General features: G+C 51.1%; 1 protein-coding gene across 1 annotated transcript in view; it reads right to left on the bottom strand.

Moving 5' to 3' along the window:
- LOC144593825 (phospholipase B1, membrane-associated-like) overlaps positions 1-26,990 on the bottom strand; it is a 171,067-nt gene that overhangs the window by 134,147 nt on the left and 9,930 nt on the right. The window contains exon 2 of the mRNA XM_078399942.1: positions 7,722-7,785. Within this exon, the coding sequence (XP_078256068.1) occupies positions 7,722-7,785 (64 nt within the window). The remainder of the gene's footprint in view (positions 1-7,721; positions 7,786-26,990) is intronic.

Genomic DNA, 26,990 nt, shown 5'->3' with positions numbered 1-26,990 from the left:
CAGTGTGGAAACAGGCCCTTCATAGAATCACAGAGTGATACAGTGTGGAAACAGGCCCTTCATAGAGTCACAGAGTGATACAGTGTGGAAACAGGCCCTTCATAGAGTCACAGAGTGATACAGTGTGGAAACAGGCCCTTCGGCCCAACTTGCCCACAACAATGTCCCAGCTACCCTAGTCCCACCTGCCTGCGCTTGGTCCATATCCCTCCACACCAGTCCTATCCATGTACCTGTCCAAATACTTCTTAAACATTGTGATGGTCCCTGCCTCCACTACCTCCTCTGGCAGTTTGTTCCATCAGTTTGCTCCTCAGATTCCTATTAAATCTTTTCCCCTTCACCTTGAATCTGTGCCCTCTGGTCCTCGATTCCCCTATTCTGGGCAAGCGAATCTACCCGATCTATTCCTCTCATGATTTTGTACACCTCTATAAGATCTCCCCTCATCCTCCTGTGCTCCAAGGAATAAAGACCCAGCCTGCTCAACCTCTCCCTGTAGCTCACACCCTCTAGTCCTGGCAATGTCCTCGTAAATCTTCCCCGTACCCACTAGGAAAGCTTGACAATATCTTTCCTATAACATGGTGCCCAGAACTGAACACAATCCTCTAAATGCGGCCTCACCAACGTCTTATACAACTGCAACATGACCTCCCAACGTCTATACTCAATATGTGTAGCAGGAAACTGCAGATGCTGGTTTAAACCGAAGATAGACACAAAAAGCTGGAGTAACTCGACGGGTCAGGCAGCATCTGTGGAATGGGTGATTTCGGGTTGAGATAGTTCTTCAGACCCTTTCCCCAGAGATGCTGTCTGGCCCATTGAGTTACTCCAGCCTTTTAGTGTCTGTCTTCTATACTCAATACTCTGACTGGTGAAGGCCAATGTGCTGAAAGCCTGCTTGATCACCCTATCTACCTGTGACGCCACTTTCAAGGAACTATGCACCTGCACTCCTAGATCGCTCTGCTCTACAACACTCCCCAGAGAGAACACTTTCCATTCACTGTGTAGGTCCTGCCCATCTTAGACTTTCCAAAATGCAACACCTCACACTTCTCTGCATCTTTATTCTGGATTATTGGTTTTTTTTAATCCTTAACAAGGAGATTTTGTTTAACTAATCTCAGTTACACAGTACTGGATAGATCAAAGCTCCCTGGCAGTTTACAAACATCAATTCGTCATCATCAGATTACATTATAGATTTTTTTTTAGATTTAGATTTAGAGATACAGCGTGGAAACAGGCCCTTCGGTCCACCGGGTCCGCGCCGCTCAGCGATCCCCGCACATTAACACTATCCTACACACACTAGGGACAATTTTTACATTTACCCAGTCAATTAACCTGCAAACCTGCACGTCTAAGGATTATCATCCTTATCTGCAACACATTCGACTTCCCACGATGGCCAGTGTTCATGGAAGGCCACCAGAGTCCCCCGTGGACACTGCATGTTCGTATGCCGATAAACCTTTCCAGTCCATGTACCTGTCCAAGCGAGACCAAGCGCAGGCTCACCGATCGTTTCGCTCAACACCTTCGCTCAGTCCGTCTCAACCAACCTGATCTCCCAGTGGCTCAGCACTTCAACTCCCCCTCCCACTCCCAGTCTGTCCTGGGCCTCCTCCATTGTCAGAGTGAGGCCCAGCGCAAATTGGAGGAACAGCACCTCATATTTTGCTTGGGCAGTTTACACCCCAGCGGTATGAACATTGACTTCTCTAACTTCAGATAGCCCTTGCTTTCCCTCTCTATCCCCTCCCCCTTCCCAGTTCTCCCACTAGTCTTCCCGTCTCCGACTACATCCTATCTCTGTCCCGCCCCCTCCCCTGACATCAGTCTGAAGAAGAGTCTCGACCTGAAACGCCACCCATTCTTTCTCTCCCAAAATGCTGCCTGACCCGCTGAGTTACTCCAGCATTTTGTGTCTACAAGTGACTTATAAGTGTTGTTATTGGACCGGCCTCAACCACCTCCTCTGGTTGCATTGTACACATCCTCTGTGTGAAACAGTCACCCTTCAGACTGACTTTGAGCCCCACCGCAGGGCTGTGGACTTCCCATCGGAGCCTGCGATCCCTTGCCTGGGATCGACGCTCCAACTGCGGCCTGCGGACTTCAACATCGAGGAGCTCACAGTCTCGGGTAGAGACCGATGTCGGGAAGCTCCAAAGTCGCAGAAGGTTCGACTAGCCCCGACCCGGGGTCAGATCGCCCGGTGGGGGGGAGCTGAGATTCCCCCCCCCGATGCGGGAGCTTGATCGCCCCGATGCAGAGGGTCCAAATGCCGCCGGCTACGGGAGCCAAGATCGTCCCGTCAACAGAAGGCTCGAGGCCCCCGACCGCAGGAGGACAACGAAGGGGAGAGATTGAACTTGTTTTCGCCTTCCATCACAGTGAGGAATGTGGAGGAGTCACTGTGGTGGATGTTCATGTTAACATGTATCTTGTGTGTCCTGTTGCTTTTTATTGGTATGACTGTACGGCAAATGACATTCCTCGTATGTAGCAAAACATACTTGGCTAATAAAGTGTGATTGTGATTATGATTATGATTATAGACAATAGACAATAGATGCAGGAGGAGGCCATTCGGCCCTTCGAGCCAGCACTGCCATTCAATGTGATCATGGCTGATCATTCTCAATCAGTACCCCGTTCCTGCCTTCTCCCCATACCCCCTGACTCCGCTAAAGAGCTCTATCCAGCTCTCTCTTGAATGCATTCAGAGAATCGGCCTCCACTTCCTTCTGAGGCAGAGAATTCCACAGATTCACAACTCTCTGACTGAAAAAGTTTTTCCTCATCTCCGTTCTAAATGGCCTACCCCTTATTCTTAAACTGTGGCCCTTTGTTCTGGACTCCCCCAACATTGGGAACATGTTCCCTGCCTCTAACGTGTCCAACCCCTTAATAATCTTATACGTTTTGATAAGATCTCCTCTCATCCTTCTAAATTATGTATAAGAAAGATTTAGAGAGATATGTGTGTCTCTAGGTATTTATTTCACAAAATGCTGGAGTAACTCAGCAGGTCAGGCAGCATCTCTGGAGAGAAGGAATGGGCGACGTTTCGGGTCGAGACCCTTCTTCAGACTGAGGGGCTGAATGCTGTGTTTTCCATACAACCCGGTAAAATGATACAAGAGACCTCACTGAGGCAGTACACAAAAGTGTCACCGCGTTATTTTGGTTGCAAACGTTCATCAAACAGGTTTATCTTCCGCTGCACTCTTTCCAAAAAGTACTTCACGCCTAGTTGATTTGGGGCAACAGTCCACGATCGATTGAGCAGAGGGGAGGGGGTGAACGGGTCATGCTAGAGGTTAATTCCACCGTGTTAAAGATTAGCGATATTAGCAAGCACAGCAACTTGAAGGACGGTCGGCTTCAAGTCCTACTCAGTGAGATAAGGCCTCCAGACCTGATATTCAGAGCCTTCGAGATAAGATAAGGAGTCGCTGCAAAACCATCTACCCAGTGCAGAAAGGAATAGATGACAGGAGCAAGAATCTGCAGGAGACGCTGAATAACCTCACGGAAGGAAAAGCTGCCCCCACGTCTTTTCAGTTTAGTTTAGTGATACAGTGTGGCAACAGGCCCTTCGGCCCACCGACCAGCGAAACCGAAGATAGACACAAAATGCTGGAGTAACTCAGCGGGTCAGGCGGCATCTCTGGAGAGAAGGAATGGGCGGCGTTTCGGGCCGAGACCCTTCTTCAGGGCCGAGACCCTGAGGGTCAGCGGAGAGGGTGACACAGAGATAAGGAGGTGTAAGGTGTGAGAACGAGACATCAAAGGGGATGAGGTTCAATGAAAATGTAGAATAGATCATTGTTAGCTGGGAGAAGGTGACAACAAAGCAAAGAGAGATAAAATGTAAACAAGGACAGTCAGACTGGTCGGAGAACTGGGAAGGGGGAGGGGATGGAGAGAGAGGGTTACTTGTAGTTGGAGAAGTCAATGTTCATACCGCTGGGGTGTAAGCTGCCCAAGTGAAATATGAGGTGCTGTTCCTCCAGTTTGCGTTTAGCCTCACTCTGACAATGGAGGAGGCCCAGGACAGAAAGATCAGTGTGGGAGTGGGACGGGGAGTTAAAGTGTTTAGCAACCGGGAGATCAGGTAGGTTTGGGCGGACCGTTCTGCAACATCGATCATCCATCCACCAGTAATACCGGCGGCACGGTGGCGCAACAGTAGAGTTGCTGCCTTATAGCGAATGCAGCGCCGGAGACTCAGGTACGATCCTGACTACGGGCGCCGTCTGTACGGAGTTTGTACGTTCTCCCCGTGACCTGCGTGGGTTTTCTCCGAGATCTTCGGTTTCCTCCCACACTCCAAAGACGTACTGGTTTGTAGGTTAATTGGCTTGGTAAATGTAAAAAATTGTCCCTAATGTGTGTAGGATAGTGTTAGTGTGCGGGGATCGCTGGGCGGCGCGGACCCGGTGGGCCGAAGGGCCTGTTTCCGTGCTGTATCTCTAAATCTAAAAATTAGTTTAGATTACTTCAGAGATACAGTGTGGAAACAGGCCCTTCGGCCCACTGAGTCTGTGCCAACCATCGATCACCAAGACACTAGATTAGTTTAGTTTAGTTTAGAGATTCAGTGCGGTAACATGCCCTTCAGCGACCAGTGACCACCCCGTATACTAGCACTATCTCGCACGGCAGGGACAATTTACAATCTTTACCGAAGCCAATTAGCCTACAAATCTGCACGTCTTACAAGTTCTACGTCATCCCACTTTCCCATCCTACACTCGGGAGGGCTATGGGCCAAGTGCGGGCAGGTAGGACTAGGGTAGCTGGGACATTGTTGGCAGGTGTGGGCGAGTTGGGCTGAAGGGCCTGTTTTCACACTGTATCACTCTATGACTCTATGACTCGTGACAATTTGCAGAAGCCAATTAACCTACAAACCTGCACGTCTTTGGAGTGTGGGAGGAAACCGGAGCGCCCGGAGAAAACCCACGCAGGTCACGGGGAGAACATACAAACCGCTTACAGACAGCACCCGTAGTCGGGATGGAACCCGGGTCCCTGGCGCTGTGAGGCAGCAACTCTACCGCTGCGCCACCTTCTCGAACCTGCAACCTTGGTATGCATCAGTGGAAGTGAAACACGCTATCCATTGCGCTACAGAGCCCCCTCTTTGCCCATGGTCCAGTGAATCTGTTCATTTGAGATCCTTGTGCAAAATACAATCTAACTTGCTTCCACTGCCCTTCATCCATGTTCCCCTCTCTAAAGGGGCTGCTCCTTGCCTTCTGGCTGCACTTCACACCCACCACCCTCATCTTTGGACACCGTGTGCGTAGGGGAGAGGGCAGGGGGCCGAAGATGTCCTGGTTAGGTTGGGTTGCTCCTGGGCCTGGCCAAGATGGCCGTCCGCGAGTCACGGCGCCAGGCGGAAGAGGGCTCTGCCCGAGCCGACTGCCTGCCGCTTTTCCGGGGTCACGTCCGCGCCCGGGTGGTGTTGGAGAGGGACCGCGCGCTGTCCACGGGCACCCTGGGAGATTTCCGGGACCACTGGGCACCGCGGGGGGGTGGAATGCATCCTTGACCAGGAGTGTAACATCGTTGTAACATAGATGCTGCCTGACCCGCTGAGTTACTCCAGCACTCTGTGAAACGTCACCCATCCATGTTCTCCACAGATGCTGCCTGACCCGCTGAGTTACTCCAGCACTCTGTGAAACGTCACCCATCCATGTTCTCCACAGATGCTGCCTGACCCGCTGAGTTACTCCAGCATTTTGTGATATCTTCGATTTGTCCCAGCATCTTCAGTTATTTCCCTACATAACATAGTTGTGTAGTAGTTTATTGTTTGTCTTGTATTATGGTAGTGGGTTCTGTTTTGGTTTAAATGTATTGTATATAGTATTTTAATATTTGAATAAATAATGATAATAATAATAATGCATTACATTTATATAGCGCTTTTCATACACTCAAAGACGCGTTACAGGGATTTAGAGAACATAGAGAAGTGAATAAATAGATAAATAAGTAAACGAACAGAGAAAGGAGACAGAAGGTGAGGTGACCTTCAGTGGTTGAAGGCAGTACTGAACAGGTGATACTTCAGTGATGTTTTGAATGTGGTGAGTGAGGAGGAGTCTCTGACGGTTTGGGGTAGTGAGTTCCATAGGGTGGGAGCAGCGATGGAGAAAGCCCTGTCCCCCCAGGATCTGAGTTTGGTCCGGATGGGGGGGGACAGGAGATTGGCAGCAGCAGAGCGGAGGGTGCAGGTGGGAGTGTGCCTGTGGAGGAGGTCAGTCAGGTAGGATGGGGCCAGGTTATGGAGGGCTTTGTAGGTCATGAGGAGGATTTTGTACTGGATTCTCTGGGGGATGGGGAGCCAGTGGAGTTTGTAAAGGACGGGGGTGATATGGTCACGGATCGGGGAGTGGGTGAGTAGACGGGCAGCGGAGTTTTGAATGTATTGAAGTTTACTGATGATTTTTGAGGGTGCGCCATAGAGGAGGCTGTTGCAGTAGTCCAGACGGGAGGTAATGAAGGCGTGGATGAGGGTTTCTGCAGCTGTGAAGGAGAGGGATGGACGGAGACGGGCGATGTTTTTGAGGTGGAAGAAGGCTGTCTTGGTGATGTGTTTGATGTGTTTGTCGAAGGAAAGGGTTTGATCAAAGATGATTCCAAGATTCCAAGATAAATATTTTTGATTTAAAAAAAACTGCCCTTCATCTGGAACATTCCAGACAGTAGCTCGGAGGGTCAATATAATTTCTTGCATCCCCTCTCTCTCCATCCCTCCCCCACCCAAGTCGTACCAGCTTCACTGTCGTCTTGTTGAGTCTCATTGTCTGTAACTCGTTTTCACCTAGCCCACAGCTGACAATGAATGGCCTGTTTCCTTTATCATCGTTACTTCTTTGCATGTCTTTCATTCATTTGTTCTGGATCTCTCTACATCACCGTCTATATCTCTCGTTTCCCACTCCCCCTGACTCTCAGTCTGAAGAAGGGTCTCGACCCGAAATGTCACCCATTCCTTCTCTCCAGAGATGCTGCCTGGCCCGCTGAGTTACTCCAGCATTTTGTGTCTATCTTCGGTTTACATCTGCATCTGCAGTTCCATCCTACATTCAAGAGAGAGCTAGATAGAGCTCTTAAGGATAGCGGAGTCAGGGGGTATGGGGAGAAGGCAGGAACAGGGTACTGATTGAGAATGATCAGCCATGATCACATTGAATGGCGGTGCTGGCTCGAAGGGCTGAATGGCCTCCTCCTGCACCTATTGTCTATTGTCTACACATAATTTCCTTTGTCCTCCCCTTGGCTCTTTGGCAATCTATTTCCCTCTGGTTACCAACACCGTACCAGTTTAAAACAAAGGTTTCTCCCAATGTTGTAGGAACGAACTGCAGATGCTGGTTTAAACTGAAGAGAGACACAAAATGCTGGAGTAACTCAGCGGGACAGGCAGCATCTCTGGAGAGAAGGAATGGGTGACGTTTTGGGTCAAGACCCTTCTTCAGAAAGGGAATTGGCAAGTCAATTCAATTAAGTCATGAAGGAATTAAGTCTGAAGAAGGGTTACTCCCAATGCAGTCAATTGGAACTCTTCCTGCATTTGAAGGCCATGAAATCTCCTTGTAATCTTTACTCAATGGTGGAACACCTTCGAGACCTCCCGAACCATCCCCAGCTTAATGTTGTCCCCTCATTCTTCCTGCACTTACCCGAATCAGACGTCGAGCTGGAAAATCTTTGCTCAACACAGCCGGTCAAAGAATCCATGGAGGTCTAGAACAGAAAGGTCGACAGTCAGATCATGGCGGTCACGGTGGCGCAGCGGTAGAGTTGCTGCCTTACAGCGAATACAACGCGGGAGACCCGGGTTCCATCCCGACTACGGGTGCTGTCTGTACGGAGTTTGTACGTTCTCCCAGTGACCTGCGTGGGTTTTCTCCGAGATCTTCGGTTTCCTCCCACACTCCAAAGACGTGCAGGTTTACAGACGTACAGACGTACAGCGCGGAAACAGGCCCTTCGGCCCACCGGGTCCGCGCCGACCAGCGATCCCCGCACATTAACACCATCCTACACCCACTAGGGACAATTTTTACATTTACCAAGCCAATTAACCTACAAACCTGTACGTTTTTGGAGGCAACTGAAGATTTCGTAGAAAACCCACGCAGGTCACGGGGAGAACGTAAGTGGAGATTGACAGATTCTTGCTTAGAGGTCAGAGGTATTCACTGGAGTTTAGAAGGATGAGAGGGGATCTTATAGAGACGTATAAAATTATAAAAGGACAGGACAAGCTAGATGCAGGAAAAATGTTCCCAATGTTGGGGGAGTCCAGAACCAGGGGCCACACAGTCTAAGAATAAAGGGGAGGCCATTTAAAACTGAGGTGAGAAAAAACTTTTTCACCCAGAGAGTTGTGAATTTGTGGAATTCTCTGCCACAGAGGGCAGTGGAGGCCGATTCACTGGATGAATTTAAAAGAGAGTTAGATAGAGCTCTAGGGGCTAATGGAATCAAGGGATATGGGGAGAAGGCAGGCACGGGTTACTGATTGTGGATGATCAGCCATGATCACAATGAATGGCGCTGCTGGCTCGAAGGGCCAATTGGCCTCCTCCTGCACCTATTTTCTATGTTTCTATGTTATGGAGAATGAGGCTGATCGAATGGCGGAACAGATACGATGGGCTCAATGGTCTAATTCTGCTGTGCATTATAGTCTTATGATCTTAGGAGCCGTTAGTTCACAAAAAAAGACACAGAGTGCTGGAGTAACTCAGCGGGTCAGGCAGCATCTCTGGAGAACATGGATGGGTGACGTTTCACAGAGTGCTGGAGTAACTCAGCGGGTCAGGCAGCATCTCTGGAGAACATGGATAGGTGACATTTTGGGTCAGGGCCCTTCTTCAGACTGACTGTAGAGGAGTGGGGAGAAGGGGGGGGGTGTTAGCTGGAAGATTGGAGGGGCAGGACAAAGTCTGGCAGGCAATAGGTGAACACAGGAGGTGGGGTGGGTTGATAAGCAGGTGTTTGGACCTGCTGAGTTACTCCAACACTTTGCGCCTTTCCATGGGAAACCAGCATCTGCAGTTTCTTGCTTCTACAAATGTGCACATACATACACATGCCGCAGGTATACACATATGTATATGTATGTAATACACGTAGATACATGCACACATGCTCACACGCACATACACACGCCCACACCACACACACACACGCATACACATGCACACCCATGCACCCACACACACATCCACACACTAACACACACACATACTCACACTAACACACACACACATATACACACACACTAACACACACACGCATACACACACACATACACACACCAATACACAGACATATTCACACCAACACACACACGCATGCACACACACACATACACACACTAACACACACACATACTCACGCTAACACACAAGCACATATACACACACAATAACACACACACACCTGCACACGCACACATACACACACTAACACACACACATACTCACACTAACACACACACACATATACACACATACTAACACACACACGCACAAACACACATGCACACACACACACACATGCACACACACACACACACACACACACACATACACACACACACACATATACACCCACACTAACACACACACACATACACACACTAACACACACATTTACACACACACTAACACACACACGCATATACACACTAATACACACACATACTCACACCAACACACACACATACTCACACACACACACACACATACTCACACACACACACACACTCACACACACACACACACACACACACACACACACACACACACACACACACACACACACACACACACACACACACACACACACACACACACACACACACACACACACACACACACAGACACACTTATTCAAGCAGCATCAGAGACAGATGATAAACTCTGTTGCCACATTGTGTGTGATGTTGTTGAGGGCCTCATGTCTCGGTAAACCAGGGGGTTGGGGTGTGGACAGAAAGCTGCAACAAGGCGAGGCGGTCACACTCCATTCTCACCCTTGTGTTTCCCATTCGGATTCTCCCTCTCTCCATCTGTCCAAGATAGTTCCGCTCAGCTGGAGACTCAGTCAGGCCTGCGGAGAAAGGTTACGAGTGAGGAAAAGATCCAGAGTGCCGGAGTAACTCAGCGGGTCAGGCAGCATCTCTGGAGAACATGGATGGGTGACGTTTAAGGTCGGGAACCTTCTGCAAATAAGGGACAAAAGGTGACGTCACCGCCCTGCCCCCACTTGACCTCACCCAACCAGCGGCCACGTGCTCCCGCTCCAACAATGGCGGCCGCCCGGGCCAGGAGGCGGGTTGCTACGCAACCTCCTTCAGGCGGCGCCCAGGCCTTCAGACCTACACTGTCCGGGCCTACACTGTCCTGACCTACACTGTCCGGGTCTACACTGTCCGGGCCTACACTGTCTGGGCCTACACTGTCTGGACCTACAATGTCCTGACCTACACTGTCCTGACCCACACTGTCCTGACCCACACTGTCCGGACCTACACTGTCTGGGCCTACACTGTCCGGACCCACACTGTCTGGGCCTACACTGTCCGGACCCACACTGTCCGGACCTACACTGTCTGGGCCTACACTGTCCGGGTCTACACTGTCTGGGCCTACACTGTCTGGACCTACAATGTCCTGACCTACACTGTCCGGGTCTACACTGCCCGGGCCTACACTGTCTGGGCCTACACTGTCTGGGCCTACACTGTCCTGACCCACACTGTCCTGACCTACACTGTCCTGACCTACACTGTCCTGACCTACACTGTCCTGACCCACACTGTCTGGGCCTACACTGTCTGGACCTACACTGTCCGGGCCTACACTGTCCTGACCTACACTGTCCTGACCTACACCGTCCGGGTCTACACTGTCCGGGTCCACACTGTCTGGGCCTACACTGTCTGGGCCTACACCGTCCTGACCTACACTGTCTGGGCCTACACTGTCCTGACCTACACTGTCTGGGCCTACACCGTCCTGACCTACACTGTCCGGACCTACACTGTCCTGGCCTACACTGTCTGGGCCTACACTGTCCTGACCTACACTGTCCTGACCTACACTGTCCTGACCTACACTGTCCGGGCCTACACCGTCCTGACCTACACTGTCTGGGCCTACACTGTCCTGACCTACACTGTCCTGACCTACACTGTCCTGACCTACACTGTCCTGACCTACACTGTCCTGACCTACACTGTCTGGGCCTACACCGTCCTGACCTACACTGTCCTGACCTACACTGTCCGGGCCTACACCGTCCTGACCTACACTGTCTGGGCCTACACTGTCCTGACCTACACTGTCCTGACCTACACTGTCCTGACCTACACTGTCCTGACCTACACTGTCCTGACCTACACTGTCCTGACCTACACTGTCTGGGCCTACACTGTCCGGGTCTACACTGTCTGGGCCTACACTGTCTGGGCCTACACCGTCCTGACCTACACTGTCTGGGCCTACACTGTCCTGACCTACACTGTCTGGGCCTACACCGTCCTGACCTACACTGTCCGGACCTACACTGTCCTGGCCTACACTGTCTGGGCCTACACTGTCCTGACCTACACTGTCTGGGCCTACACCGTCCTGGCCTACACTGTCCGGACCTACACTGTCCTGACCTACACTGTCCTGACCTACACTGTCCGGGCCTACACCGTCCTGACCTACACTGTCTGGGCCTACACTGTCCTGACCTACACTGTCCTGACCTACACTGTCCTGACCTACACTGTCCTGACCTACACTGTCCTGACCTACACTGTCTGGGCCTACACCGTCCTGACCTACACTGTCCGGACCTACACTGTCCTGGCCTACACTGTCTGGGCCTACACTGTCCTGACCTACACTGTCTGGGCCTACACCGTCCTGGCCTACACTGTCCGGACCTACACTGTCCTGACCTACACTGTCCTGACCTACACTGTCCGGGCCTACACCGTCCTGACCTACACTGTCTGGGCCTACACTGTCCTGACCTACACTGTCCTGACCTACACTGTCCTGACCTACACTGTCCTGACCTACACTGTCCTGACCTACACTGTCCTGACCTACACTGTCTGGGCCTACACTGTCCGGGTCTACACTGTCCGGGCCTACACCGTCCGGGTCTACACTGTCCGGGTCTACACTGTCTGGGCCTACACTGTCCGGGTCTACACTGTCCGGGCCTACATTGTCCGGGCCTACACTGTCCGGGTCTACACTGTCCGGACCTACAGCGTCCAGGCCTACAGCATTCGGGCCTACAGCATCCGGGCCTACAGTGTCTGGGCCTACAGCATTCGGGCCTACAGCATCCGGGCCAACAGTGCCCCCCAGGCCTAATACGGGACAAGGGCGGTCCCGAATGGGACAAACCAATTCAGCCCAAAATACGGGATGTCCCGGCGAATACGGGACAGTTTGCAACCCGATCTGCAGACCAAGCTTGCAAATCAGAAATATTTGGGGCATGGTACATCAATACTACTTTAAATTGTGGAGGCTGCTTCTAAGATGGAGCCCAACCCAAGCAACTCTTTGTGTGCTGGTCACAGAAGTGGATCTGCAATCACTCATTATGGTCGCTCCACTCTATTAAACCTCTACTCCGACAGCACTGGCTAAACCTTGCACTAAACATTATTCCCTGCAGGAGTACAGGTGCATGGTTCCTTGAAGGTGGAGTCACAGGTAGATAAGGAGGTCACAAAGGCCTTTGGGACTTTGGCCTTCATCAGTCAGAGTGCTGAGTATAGATGTTGGGAGGTCATGTTGCAGTTGTATAAGACGTTGGTGAGACCACATTTAGAATATTGTGTTCAGTTCTGGGCACCATGTTATAGGAAAGATATTGTCAAGCTGGAAAGGGTTCAGAAAAGATTTACGAGGATGTTGCCAGGACTAGAGGGTGTGAGCAATAGGGAGAGGTTGAGTAGGCTGGGTTTCTATTCCATGGAGCACAGGAGGATGAGGGGTGATCTTATAGAGGTGTACAAAATCATGAGGGGAATAGATCGGGTAGATGCACAGAGTCTCTTGCCCAGAGTAGGGGAATCGAGGACCAGAGGACATAGGTTCAAGGTGAATCGGAAAAGATTTAATAGGAATCTGAGGGGTACCTTTTCCACACAGAGTGTGGTGGGTGTATGGAACAAGCTGCCAGAGGAGGTAGTTGAGGCTGGGACTATCCCATCGTTTAAGTAACAGTTGGACAGGTACATGGATAGGACAGGTTTGGAGGGATATGGGCCAAACGCAGGCAGGTGGGACTAGTGTAGCTGGGACATTGTTGGCCGGTGTGGGCGAGTTGGGCTGAAGGACCTGTTTCCACACTGTATCACTCTATGAAGGGCCTGTTTCCACACTGTATCACTCTGTGACTCTTTGAAGGGCCTGTTTCCACACTGTATCACTCTGTGACTCTATGAAGGGCCTGTTTCCACACTGTATCACTCCGTGACTCTATGAAGGGCCTGTTTCCACACTGTATCACTCTATGACTCTATGAATCGCTGTTACTCTGGCACTTGGTGGCTTAATGAGGTTGTTTAGTTTAGTTTAGAGATAGGAGGTAGTTGAGCCAGGTACAATAATAGCATTTAAAAGACATTTAGTACATGGATAGGACAGGTTTAGCAGGATATGTGAACAAATTCAGGTCAATGGGAAAAATTTAGATGGGACATCTTGGTAGGAATTGGGCCAAAGGGCCTGTTTCCCTGTTGTGTGACTCAATTGTGTAGGAAGGCACTGCAGTTGCTGGTTTAAACCGAAGATAAACACAAGATGCTGGAGTAACACAGTTGCACAGGCAGCATCTCTGGAGAGAAGGAATGGGTGACGTTTCGGGTCGAGACCCTTAAGGGTGCCGCTGAGTTACTCCAGCTTTTTGTTTGCCTCTACAGCTTTAAAATTCCAAGAAAAATCTCGCTTGTAGTACCATCACAGTTACATCAACACAATGGACAATAGACAATAGGTGCAGGAGGAGGCCATTTGGCCTTTCGAGCCAGCACCGCCATTCAATGTGATCATGGCTGATCATCCACAATCAGTACCCCGTTCCTGCCTTCTCCCCATACCCCCTGACTCCGCTATCCTTAAGAGCTCTATCCAGCTCTCTCTTGAATGCATTCAGAGAATTGGCCTCCACTGCCTTCTGAGGCAGAGAATTCCACAGATCCACAACTCTCTGACTGAAAAAGATTTACCTCATCTCCGTTCTAAATGGCCTCCCCCTTATTCTTAAACTGTGGCCCCTGTTTCTGGACTCCCCCAACATGGGGAACATGTTTCCTGCCTCTAAGGTGTCCAATCCCTTAATAATCTTATATGTTTCAATAAGATCCCCTCTCATCCTTCTAAATTCCAGTGTATACAAGCCTAGTCGCTCCAGTCTTTCAACATACAACAGTCCCGCCATTCCGGGAATTAACCTAGTAAACCTACGCTGCACGCCCTCAACAGCAAGAATGTCCTTCCTCAAGTTTAGAGACCAAAACTGCACACAATACTCCAGGTGCGGTCTCACTAGGGCCCTGTACAACTGCAGAAGGACCTCTTTGCTCCTATACTCAACTCCTCTTGCTATGAAGGCCAACATTCCATTGGCTTTCTTCACTGCCTGCTGTACCTGCATGCTTCCTTTCAGTGACTGATGAACTAGGACACCCAGATCTCGTTTTCTTCCCCTTTTCTAATTTGACACCATTCAGATAATAATCTCCTGTTCTTACCACCAAACTGGATAACCTCACATTTATCCACATTAAACTGCATCTGCCATGCATCCGCCCACTCCAGCACACAACCTGTCCAAGTCACCCTGCAACCTCATAGCATCTTCCTCACAGTTCACACTGCCACCCAGCTTTGTGTCATCTGCAATTTGCTAATGTTACTTTTAATCCCTTCATCCAAGTCATTAATGTATATTGTAAATATCTGCGGTCCCAGCACCGAGCCTTGCGGTACCCCACTAGTCACTGCCTGCCATTCTGAAAGGGACCCATTTATCCCCACTCTTTGTTTCCTGTCTACCAACCAATTTTCTATCCATGTCAGTACCCTACCCCCAATACCATGTGCTCTACATCTCCTATGTGGGACCTTGTCGAAGGCTTTCTGACCCAATACCTCACTGATCCACGTTCTCCAGAGATGCTGCCTGACCCGCTGAGTTACTCCAGCACTCTGTGAAACATCACCTATCCATGTTCTCCAGAGATGCTGCCTGACCCGCTGAGTTACTCCAGCACTCTGTGAAACGTCACCTATCCATGTTCTCCAGAGATGCTGCCTGACCCGCTGAGTTACTCCAGCACTCTGTGAAACGTCACCTATCCATGTTCTCCAGAGATGCTGCCTGACCCGCTGAGTTACTCCAGCACTCTGTGTCCTTTTGTGCATGCAGGCATTAGTAACACAGGTTATATACAGGCTCCATTGTACGGACTAGACATCATTAGACAGTGAGAAGTTTCATCTGATTTTGATGGCCTCATTATTTTACATGATCTGACGTATTCTCTTTGCTCCATCCATCCATTTTGCATCAAGTCAAGTCAATTTTATTTGTATAGCACATTTAAAAACAACCCACGTTGACCAAAGTGCTGTACATCAGTTCAGGTACTAAGAAACGAACATACAATAGCACACAAACATAACAGCACATACATAAACAGTTCACAGCGCCCCCTCAGAGGGCCTCAAACGCTAGGGAGTAGAAATAGGTTTTGAGCCTGGACTTAAAGGAGTGGATGGAGGGAGGGGGCAGTTCTGATGGGGAGAGGGATGCTGTTCCACAGTCTAGGAGCTGCAACCCCATCATTCCCCCCTCCCTCCCCCTTCCACACCATGTTTCCACACTGTACCCATGGGAGCTCACCTGAGCTACTGGAGCTCACCTGAGGCCATAACAAGCAGTGGGGATTTTTAACCCGTGGGGAATTTACCTGTGGCCGCTCCGGCCCCAGTAATGGCTGCAGCACATCAAACGTTAGCACTGCAGCACTGAGGGTTTCTATAAACTACATTATACCAAACTCAGCAGGGTCAAACAGCATCTGTGGAGGGAATGGAAAAATGACCCAAACGCCACTATCGTACCTGCCTCCACCACCACCCCAGGCATGAACACTCCAGGCACCAAGCACCTTCTGTGAATCAATCCTGCCCGCACGTCTATCTGTTTGTTTGTTTGTTTGTTTGTTTGTTTGTTCCTGAACTACAGCCAAAACGGTACGTTATAGCGCGGCGATTCTAGGCCCACCTTATTCACCATCGTCCCTTTGGTGCTAATGGAAGAAGTTTAATTGAAATTGGTGTTATATTTTTAAAGTTATTCACATTTTAAAGTTTAAATCTATCTCCTAGGGAGGGAGGGAGGGAGGGAGGGAGGGAGGGAGGATAAGGGGGTTTGAGGGAGGATAAGGGGGGGTGGAAGGACGGGGAGGGGGAGGGGAGAGGGTGGGGAGGGGGGTTGAGGGGAGACGGGGAGGTGGGGGGAGGAGGAGAGAGGGGGAGGAGGGGAGAGGGGTGAGGGGGGAGGGGAAGGGGGAGGGGAGAGGGGAGGGGGGGGAGGGGGAGGGGGATGGGGAGGGGGAGGGGGATGGGGGGGTCGCAGAGGGTGCAGCACCAATGCAGGAGAAGTTAGGCCCAACGGGTCCACTTAGTCTAGTCTCCTTTAAATGTTGCCCCATTTCACTTTAAAGCTATGCCCTCTCGTCCTTGACAATTCCACTCTGCAGAAAAGGTTCTGACTGTCTACCCTATCCATGCCTCTGATGATTTGCTTTATCATATCATATCATATATATACAGCCGGAAACAGGCCTTTTCGACCCTCCAAGTCCGTGCCGCCCAGCGATCCCCGCACATTAACACTATCCTACACCCACTAGGGACAATTTTTACATTTACCCAGCCAATTAACCTACATACCTGTACGTCTTTGGAGTGTGGGAGGAAACCGAAGATCTCGGAGAAAACCCACGCAGATCACGGGGAGAACGTACAAACTCCTTACACCCGTAGTCAGGATTGAACCTGAGTCTCCGGCGCTGCATTCGCTGTAAAGCGGCAACTCTACCGCTGCGCTACCGTGCCGCCCAGTTTAGTGAATGGCGGTGCTGGCTCGAAGGGCCGAATGGCCTCCACCTGCACCTATTTTCTATGTTTCTGTGTTTCTAAATGGATGATTTGCAAGCAGATTAAAGTTGGTCTTGGCATGGTGTTCAGATCTCTGTCTGAAATCTCCACCCCCCCTTAAACGCATCCTGTTTTTTTCTCAAAATCACAGTGCCCTGGTACCAACACGTTGCACATTCTCACTGCAACAAGGGGCCACAGTTTAAGAATAAGGGGTAGGCCATTTAGAGCTGAGATGAGGAAAAACTTTTTCAGTCAGAGAGTTGTGAATCTGTGTAATTCTCTGCCTCAGAAGGCAGTGGAGGCCAATTCTCTGAATGCATTCAAGAGAGAGCTAGATAGAGCTCTTAAGGATAGCGTAGTCAGGGGGTATGGGGAGAAGGCAGGAACGGGGTACTGATTGTGGATGATCAGCCATGATCACAGTGAATGGCGGTGCTGGCTCGAAGGGCCGAGTGGCCTCCTCCTGCACCTATTGTCTATTGCGCTCCGAATCCCCGCTTGGATTCGAACGCGAGATAAACTCATCACGGTTTAAACATTGCAGGAACTGGAGGGAAAACCCTACCTTGAATCAGCTGCAGGGCAAGAGATAGAAGCACTATAGTTGAGGTCCAAAGTTCCATCTTTCTGTTGGGCGGCACTCAGAAGCCCCAGAGAGTCTCTTGGCCCCACGGAGAGACAGGTAGACTGATGCAACTTCCCAACAGCCACAACTGGTTTATATCAGGTCGCTGTTCCCCCCCCCTCTCCCTTCACCATTCCCACCCTCCCTCCTTCCATCCCTCCCACATTTTACTGCCTTGGCTTTGACACGTAAATCGCTGACTCCGAGTTAAGGCAACACTGGGATTTACCGCACGGGCGGATTGCTTAATAAAACAAACTGGCCGTGTAAAACAATCAGCGTTCACTTTCTTGTTCAGTTGCGCAAACACGACTTAGAAAGCATCGGTGCTAATCGCAGAGGATCTGTCCTTGGCCCAGAACGTTGACGCAATCATAACAAAAGCCCATCACAGCCTCAGTGGCCCGGTGGTAGAGTTGCCGCCTCACTGCGCCAGAGACCCGGGTTCCATCCCGACTACGGGCGCCGTCTGTACGGAGTTTGTACGTTCTCCCCCTGACCCGCGGGGGTTTTCTCCGGGTGCTCCGGTTTCCCTCCCACACTCCAAAGGCGTACAGGTTTGTAGGTTAATTGGCTTCGGTAAAATAGTAAATGGTCCCTGGTGTGTGTGTGTAGGATAGTGTTACTGTGAGGGGATCGCTGGTCGGTGCGGACCCGGTGGGCCGAAAGGCCTGTTTCCGCGCTGTATCACTAAACTAAACTAAACTAAATATTGTAAACAAAAATAAAAGCTAAATAGATTAAAATAACACAATATTAGTACAAAATCCCTAGTGCAAGTAAGACAGTTTGTAGTTTAGTTTTTGTAGTGTTTCTTTAGTTGGTGTTTGTAGTGTTTGTTTAACAGCCTGATGGCTGGAGGGAACTGTTCCTGAACATGGACGTTACAGTTTTCAGGCTCCTGTACCGTCTTCCCGATGGCAGGGGTGAGATGAGAGTGTGGCCAGGGTGGTGTGGGTCAGTGAGAGTGTGGGTCAGTGAGAGTGTGGGTCAGTGAGAGTGTGGGTCAGTGAGAGTGTGGGTCAGTGAGTGTGTGGCCAGGGTGGTGTGGGTCAGTGAGAGTGTGGGTCAGTGAGTGTGTGGTCAGGGTGGTGTGGGTCAGTGAGAGTGTGGCCAGGGTGGTGTGGGTCAGTGAGAGTGTGGCCAGGGTGGTGTGGGTCAGTGAGTGTGTGGTCAGGGTGGTGTGGGTCAGTGAGAGTGTGGCCAGGGTGGTGTGGGTCAGTGAGAGTGTGGCCAGGGTGGTGTGGGTCAGTGAGAGTGTGGCCAGGGTGGTGTGGGTCAGTGAGAGTGTGGCCAGGGTGGTGTGGGTCAGTGAGAGTGTGGCCAGGGTGGTGTGGGTCAGTGAGAGTGTGGCCAGGGTGGTGTGGGTCAATGAGAGTGTGGCCAGGGTGGTGTGGGTCTCTGATGATGCTGGCTGCGTTATTGAGGCTGTGACTCCGGTAAGTCCCTTCGATGGTGGGGAGGTCAGAGCCAATGATGGACTGGGCAGTGTTCACAACTTTTTGCGGTCTTTTCCGCTCCTGGACGTTCAAGTTGTCGAACCAGGCTGTGATGCAACCAGTCAATGTGGTCTCTACTGTAACACCTGTAGAAGTTCAAGAGAAGATTCGTTGACGTACTGAATCTCGTCGGTCTTCTGTGGAAGTTGAGTCGTTGATGCGGTTTCTTGATTACATCAAGGTGCTGGGTCCAGGACAGATCTTCAAAGACATACACCCCCAGGAAGTCATCCCATCCCGTCAATGAAGGCAGGTTTGCAGATTCTCAGATAGACACAAAATGCTGGAGTAACTCAGCATCTCTGGAGAGAAGGAATGGGTGACGTTTTAGGTCGAGACCCTTCTTCAGACTATAGATCCTCATCTTCCCTCTTCTCTTGAGCGGCACGGTGGCACAGCGGTAGAGTTGCTGCCTTACGGCGAATGCAGTGCCGGAGACCCGGGTTTCATCCTGACTACAGGTGCCGTCTGTACGGAGTTTGTACGTTCTCCCCGTGACCTGCGTGGGTTTTCTCCAAGATCTTCGGTTTCCTCCCACACTCCAAAGATGTGCATGTTAGTAGGTTCATTGGCTTGGTATGAATGTAAAAAGTGTCCCTAGTGTGCGTTAGTGTGCGGGGATCGCAGGACTCGGTGGGCCGAAGGGCCTGTTTCTGTGCTACATCTCTGAAACAACGAAACATTGGCTCGGTTTCTCTCTCCACAGATGTGTAGGGGGGGAAAAAACTGCAGGTGCTGGTTTAAATCGAAGGTAGACACAAAATGCCGGAGTAACTCAGCGGATCAGGCAGCACCTCTGGAGAGAAGGAATGGGTGATGTTTCTAGTGTGTCTAGTGGGTGTAGGATAGTGTTAGTGTGCGGGGATCACTGGTCGGCGCGGACCCGGTGGGCCGAAGGGCCTGTTTCTGTGCTGTATCTCTAACTCCAAACTAAACACAAACTGCTGGAGTAACTCAGCATCTCTGGAGATAAGGAATGGGTGATGTTTCAGGTCGAGACCCTTGTTCAGACTATAGATCCACATCTTCCATCTTCTAAAGGCAACAATCAGCTCCTTGTCCCTTCTGACATTGAGAGCAAGATTATTATTCTGGCACCATTCAATCAGACGATGCAGGTACAGCAGGCAGTGAAGAAAGCATGTTGGCCTTCATAACAAGAGGAGTTAAGTATGGAAGCAAAGAGGTCCTTCTGCAGTTGTACAGGGCCCTAGTGAGACCGCACCTGGAGTACTGTGTGCAGTTTTGGTCTCCAAATTTGAGGAAGGATATTCTTGCTATTGAGGGCATGCAGCGTAGGTTTACTAGGTTAATTCCCGGAATGGCGGGACTGTCGTATGTTGAAAGACTGGAGCGACTAGGCTTGTATACACTGGAATTTAGAAGGATGAGAGGGGATCTTATCAAAACGTATAAGATTATTGAGGGATTGGACATGCTAGAGGCAGGAAACAAGTTCCCAATGTTGGGGGAGTCCAGAACAAGGGGCCACAGTTTAAGAATAAGGGGTAGGCCATTTAGAATGGAGATGAGGAAAAACTTTTTCAGTCAGAGAGTTGTGAATCTGTGGAATTCTCTGCCTCAGAAGGCAGTGGAGGCCAATTCTCTGGATGCTTTCAAGAGAGAGCTAGATAGAGCTCTTAAGGATAGCGGAGTCAGGGGGTATGGGGAGAAGGCAGGAACGGGGTGACCCCTGTCATCGGGAAGACGGTACAGGGGCCTGAAAACGGTAACGTCCAGGTTCAGGAAGAGCTTCTTCCCTACAGCCAACGGGCTACTGAACACCACAAACATCAGCTAAACTCCAAACTACAAGCTGCAGGTAACTTAGGACGTGATTTTGTTTTTGAGGAAACCAGAGCACCCGGAGGTATCCCACGATGTCACGGGGAGAACACATGACCCACACCACCTGAGGGCGGTGCGGAACGCTGGTCACGGACGCGGTAAGGTAGTGGCGCTACCCGCTGCGCCAACGTGCTGCCGGTCGCTTTGCAACCAGTCCTTTAGGAAGGAGATGAGGAGGGATTGCTTTAGTCAGAGGGTGTGTAGAATCTGTGGAATTCTTTGCCACAGAAGGCAGTGGAGGCCAAGTAATGAAGGCAGTGATAGATAGATTCTTGATTCGTACGGGTGTCAGAGGTTAGATTCAAGATCAAGATTCAAGATTCACTTTATTGTCACATGTACCAATTGAGGTGCAGTGAAATTTGAGTGACCACACAGCCACACTAAGTGAAAAGCAACAAGACACACAGCCTCATGAAGTAAAATGTAACATGAACATCCACCACAGCGGATTCCACATTCCTCACTGTGATGGAAGGTAATAAAGTCCAAACACCTTCCTCTTTGTCCACCCGCGGTCGGGGCTGTTGAACCATCCACAGTCGCCGCTGCCGACTGTCCGAGGCCCTCGCGTCGGGATGATCGAAACTCCCCGCGTCGGGACGGTTGAAACTCTCCGCGGCACGGAGCTCCCGAGTCGGCCTCTTCTCACCAGAGACCGCGGGCTTCACGGTGTTAAAGTCCACAGGCCCCGCGGTTGGAGCTCTCCGCAGTCGATCCCCGGCAAAGGATCGCAAGCTCCGCGATGTTAAAGTCCGCGCCGCACCCGCGGCATGAAGCGCCGGGCCGGTCTCCAGGAAAGGCCGCCAACTCCTCGATGTTAGGCCGCAGTGGGGACGGAGATACGATACGGGGACAATCATATCTCCATCGAGGTAAGAGATTGAAAAAAAGTTTCCCCCAACCCCCACCCCCCCTCCCGCATAAAACACACCAAGGAACACTAAAACATACTTTGACACATGCTTAAAATAACAACAACAGTAGAGAGGACAGACAGACTGTTGGCGAGGTAGACAGTGCTGGTGGCGCCACCCGGTGTCGGGGAGAAGGCAGGAGAATGGGGTTAGGAGGGAGAGATAGAAATGCTGTGATCGCATGGTGGCGTAGACTCGATGGGCCGAATGGCCTAATTCTGCTCCTATCACTTATGAAAACAAATGGGGGTTAAGCAAGTAGAAGGACTTTGGATTGGATAGGTATATGGATAGGAGGGGATTGGAGGGTTATGGTCTGAGTGCAGGTAGATGAGACTAGGTCAGGGAGAATGGTCGGCGTGGACTGGTAGGGCCGGACAGGCCTGTTTCCATGCTGTAGTTGTTATATGTTATATATGTTATAAGGAAGTCGTCCTTCATATAATGACATGGGAAATGTTATCGTTACAGGTCAGCATGAGCTCAGTGCCCTGACTGATTTATTACCGACTGATTAGGAGTTTGCCACTTATCTCTCAATAAGGAAGCTATCACAGAATGACATTATAACAAAACTTGATGGTAGTGTACCAATGCTAGACGATGCTAGTGCAGATACTATCCCATACCCGACCTCCCATCTACCTCATTGGAGACACTAAGGCTTTACTGGATTTTATCTTGCGCTAAATGTTATTCCCTCCACCCTGTATCCGAACACTATGGACAGCTGGATTAGGGTCACAGTCATAGAGTGATACAATGTGGAAACAGGCCCTTCATAGAGTCACAGAGTGATACAGTGTGGAAACAGGCCCTTCATAGAGTCACAGAGTGATACAGTGTGGAAACAGGCCCTTCATAGAGTCACAGAGTGATCCAGTGTGGAAACAGGCCCTTCATAGAGTCACAGAGTGATCCAGTGTGGAAACGGGCCCTTCATAGAGTGATACAGTGTGGAAACATGCCCTTCGGCCCAACTTGCCCACACTGGCCAACAATGTCCCAGCTACCCTCATCCCACCTGCCCGCGCTTGGTCCATATCCCTCCAAACCTGTCCTATCCATGTACCTGTCTAACTCTCTGATTGTAACCATGTATGGTCTTTTCACTGGCTGGACAGCACGCAACAAAATAAAGCTTTTGACCACGGGTGCTGTCCGTGCGGAGTTTGCGCGTTCTCTCAGTGACCTGCGTAGGTTTTCTCCGGGTGCTCCGGGTTTCCTCTCACACTCCAAAGACTTACAAGTTTGTAGGTTAATTGGCTGCTGCAAATTGTAGATGGTCCCCAGTGTATAGGATAGAGCTAGTGTCCCTGCCTACAGTGTCCCTGCCTACAGTGTCCGGGCCTACAGTGTCCGGGCCTACAGTGTCCGGGCCTACAGTGTCCGGGCCTACAGTGTCCGGGCCTACAGTGTCCGGGCCTACAACCGGTGAAGGGCGGTCCCATAGGGCCTGTTTCCGCACTGTATCTCTAAAACTAAAACTGTACCTCTGTACACATGACAATCATCACCATCATCGGCGGTCACTGGAAGCGAGTGTGACTGTCCTCTCCATAGGGTCGGGCGCCTGTGCGTGACTTTGTTTAACGTGGGGAGACTGGTGCACAGACAGCCACCACACGGTCCTTGACAGATCTGGGTCAGGATCCAGTGGCGTGGAGTCCAAGACGACCGGGGACTCTTTTCTGCTGCAGCCTTCATCCATCCGCCTTCCCAGCCGTTGTGACGCTCCACTAAAGTCAGCCATCACCCTCCGCCTGTTCCACCGTTGAGGTCTTGGTTGGATCGCTCTTTGTCAGGGACCTCCCTCCCCCTCGACCTTACCGCCACGGGTGACCCTACCAGGAGCGTGGCTCCAGACGGCATCGCTCTCAGGGTCTCAGGACCACACAAGCTTCTCCACCACCACAAGGTGACAATCCACATGACAATCTATATACTAAAACTCTCGTTTGTTTGTGTGTTTGTTCCTGAACAAAAGCCAAAACGGTACACGGTAGCGTGACAACTTTAGGCCCACCTTACTCACCGTCGTCCCTTTGGTGCCAATGGAAGAAGTTTCATTGAAATCGGTGTAAAACTTTAAGGAGGGAGTGAGGGGGGGGGAGGGGGGGAAGGGGGGGAGGGGGGAGGAGGGGGGGAGGAGAGGGGGCTGCACCAATGCAGGAGAGGTTTGGGCCCATTTGGTTTAGTAATACACTAAACCTAACTCTGTGACAATTTATTGGTCATCACCGGTATCTCTGTGACAGCTCATTGGTTATCCTGCAACAGCTAAAATGGTGGTGCAAGGAACTGCAGGTGCTGGAATCTTAGGCAAAGCACAAAGTGCTGGAGGAACTCAGTGGGTCAGGCCGGCATCTGTGGAAATAAATGGGTCGGTGAGGTTTTAGGTCTTCAGGATAGCTCATTGGTCACCACTGTACCATCTGCGATCAATGGCTATTCCCGAAAACTGCAGGTATTTAAAGACCAACTCCCGATTTCCTGCTAGTTTGTGCGCATTTTGTGTCGTACGAGTGCGTTTGCTCCAGACTGACTGGATAGCACGCAACAACAAGCTTTGCACTGTAGCTCGGTACATATTACAATAGAAACATAGACAACTAGGTGCAGGAAGAGGCCATTCGGCCCTTCGAGCCAGCACCGCCATTCAATATCATCATGGCTGATCATCCAAAATCAGTACCCCCCGTTCCTGCTTTCTCCCCATATCCCTCGATTTCGTTAGCCCTAAGAGCTCTATCTAGCTCTCTCTTGAATTAATCCAGTGATTGGCCTCCACTGCCCTCTGTGCAGAGAATTCCACAGATTCACAACTCTCTGGGTGAAAAGGTTTTTCCTCGTCTCTACAATCATAAACTAATCTAAACTAATCTAAACTAATCTACTGAGCTAACTGAGCTAAACTGAACTAACACAAAAATGCAGCTTGTAGAGCCACTGCCTTACAGTGCCAGAGACCCAAGTTTGATCCTGACCTCCAGTCCGGCGGTCTATGCGGAGTTTGCATGTTCTCCCTGTGACTGTGTGGGTTTCCTCCGGGTGCTCTGGTTTCCACCACATCCCAAATTCGTGCGGGTTGGCAGGTTAATTGGCCCTCTGTGAAATTGGCGCCAGTGTGCAGGGTAGGGTTGCCAACTGTCCCGTATTAGCCGGGACATCCCGCATTTGGGCTAAATTGGCTTGTCCCGTATGGGACCCGCCCTTCTCCGGCTGTAGGCCCCGACACTGTAGGCCCCGACACTGTAAGCCCCGACAATGTAGGCCCGGACACTGTAGGCCCCGGACACTGTAGGCAGGAACACTGTTGGCCCGGGCACTGTAGGCAGGGACACTGTAGGCCCTGGCACTGTAGGCCTGGACACTGTAGGGCCTGGACACTGTAGGCCCGGGCACTGTAGGCCCGGACACTGTAGGCCCGGACACTGTTGGCCCGGACACTGTAGGCCCAGCCACTGTAGGCAGGGACATTGTAGGTCTGGGCACTGTAGGCCCGGACACTGTAGGTAGGGATACTGTAGGCCCGGGCATGGTAGGCCCGGACATTGTAGGCCCAGGGGTTGCTGTAGGCCCGGACACTGTAGGCCCGGATTCTGTAGGCCCCGACAGTTTAGGTCCTGAAAGTTTACGTCCCGACACTCTAGGTTTCCGACTTTTTAGCTCCGGACGTTGTAGGCCCGGAGGCCCGGGCGCCGCCTAACAGAGGTTGCGTAGCAACCCGCCTCCCAGCCCGGGCGGCTACCATTGGTGGAGCGGGAGCACGTGGCCGCTGGCTGGGTGAGGTCACGTGGGGCGCGGGGCGGTGACGTCACCTCGTCCCGTATTTGGGTGTGAGATAGTTGGCAACCCCTAGTGCAGGGCGTGATAGAATCTAGGGTGAGCTGATACCTGCCACCAAACGTTCTCCCCAGGGTGGACATGTCCAACACTAGTGGGCAGAGCTGTAAGATGAGAGGGGGAAGGTTTAATGGAGACGTGTGGGGCAGGTTTCTTACACAGAGGGCGGTGGGGGTCTGGAACGCGCTGCCAGGGGTGGTGTTGAAGAAGCGTTTGGGCGCAGCGGTAGAGTTGCCGCCTCACAGCGCCGGAGACCCGGGTTCCATCCCCACTACGGGTGCTGTCTGTACGGAGTTTGTACGTTCTCCCCGTGACCTGCGTGGGTTTTCTCCGAGATCTCCGGTTTCCTCCCACACTCCAAAGACGTGCAGGTTTGTAGGTTAATTGGCTTGGTGTAAATGTAAACATTGTCCCTAGTGGTGTAACCCTACCCGCTGTGCCATCATGCCGCCCCATGATTCCATGTTCCATGTTCCAGTGCTGTTGCCAGGACAACGGGCCTATAAGGCCAAGATTGAGTGTACAACTCTCCAAAGACGGACAAGTTTGCAGGTTAATTGGCTTGGTTCAAATGTAAATTGTCCCTAGTGTGCGTAGGATAGTGTTAGTGTGCGGGGATCGCTGGTTGGCACGGGTCGGTGGGCCGAAGGGCCTGTTTCTGCGCTGTATCTCTAAACTAAACTAAACCCTACAACCATATAAAAATGTACTCAGGTGTAGATACAAGGAACTGCAGATGCTGATTAACAAAAAAAAGGACAAAGTGCTGGAGTAACTCAGCGGGTCAGGCAGCATCTCTGGAGAACATGGATGGGTGACGTTTTGGGTCGAGACCCTTCTTCAGACTGAGCGTCAGGGGAGAGGGAGACATAGAGATATGGAAGGGTTAGGTGTGAAAACGAAACATCAAAGAGGACGTAGCTCAAGGAAGCTGTAGAATAGATCATTGTCATCTCGACAGGGATCTCCAAACTATGGCCCGTGGGCCACATCCAGCCACATCCGGCCC

The sequence above is a fragment of the Rhinoraja longicauda genome, chromosome 5 (assembly GCF_053455715.1).
Source record: "Rhinoraja longicauda isolate Sanriku21f chromosome 5, sRhiLon1.1, whole genome shotgun sequence".
Classification (NCBI taxonomy): domain Eukaryota; kingdom Metazoa; phylum Chordata; class Chondrichthyes; order Rajiformes; family Arhynchobatidae; genus Rhinoraja; species Rhinoraja longicauda.
Note: the sequence above shows the minus strand (reverse complement) of the source record. Positions and strands in the feature narration are given on the sequence as shown.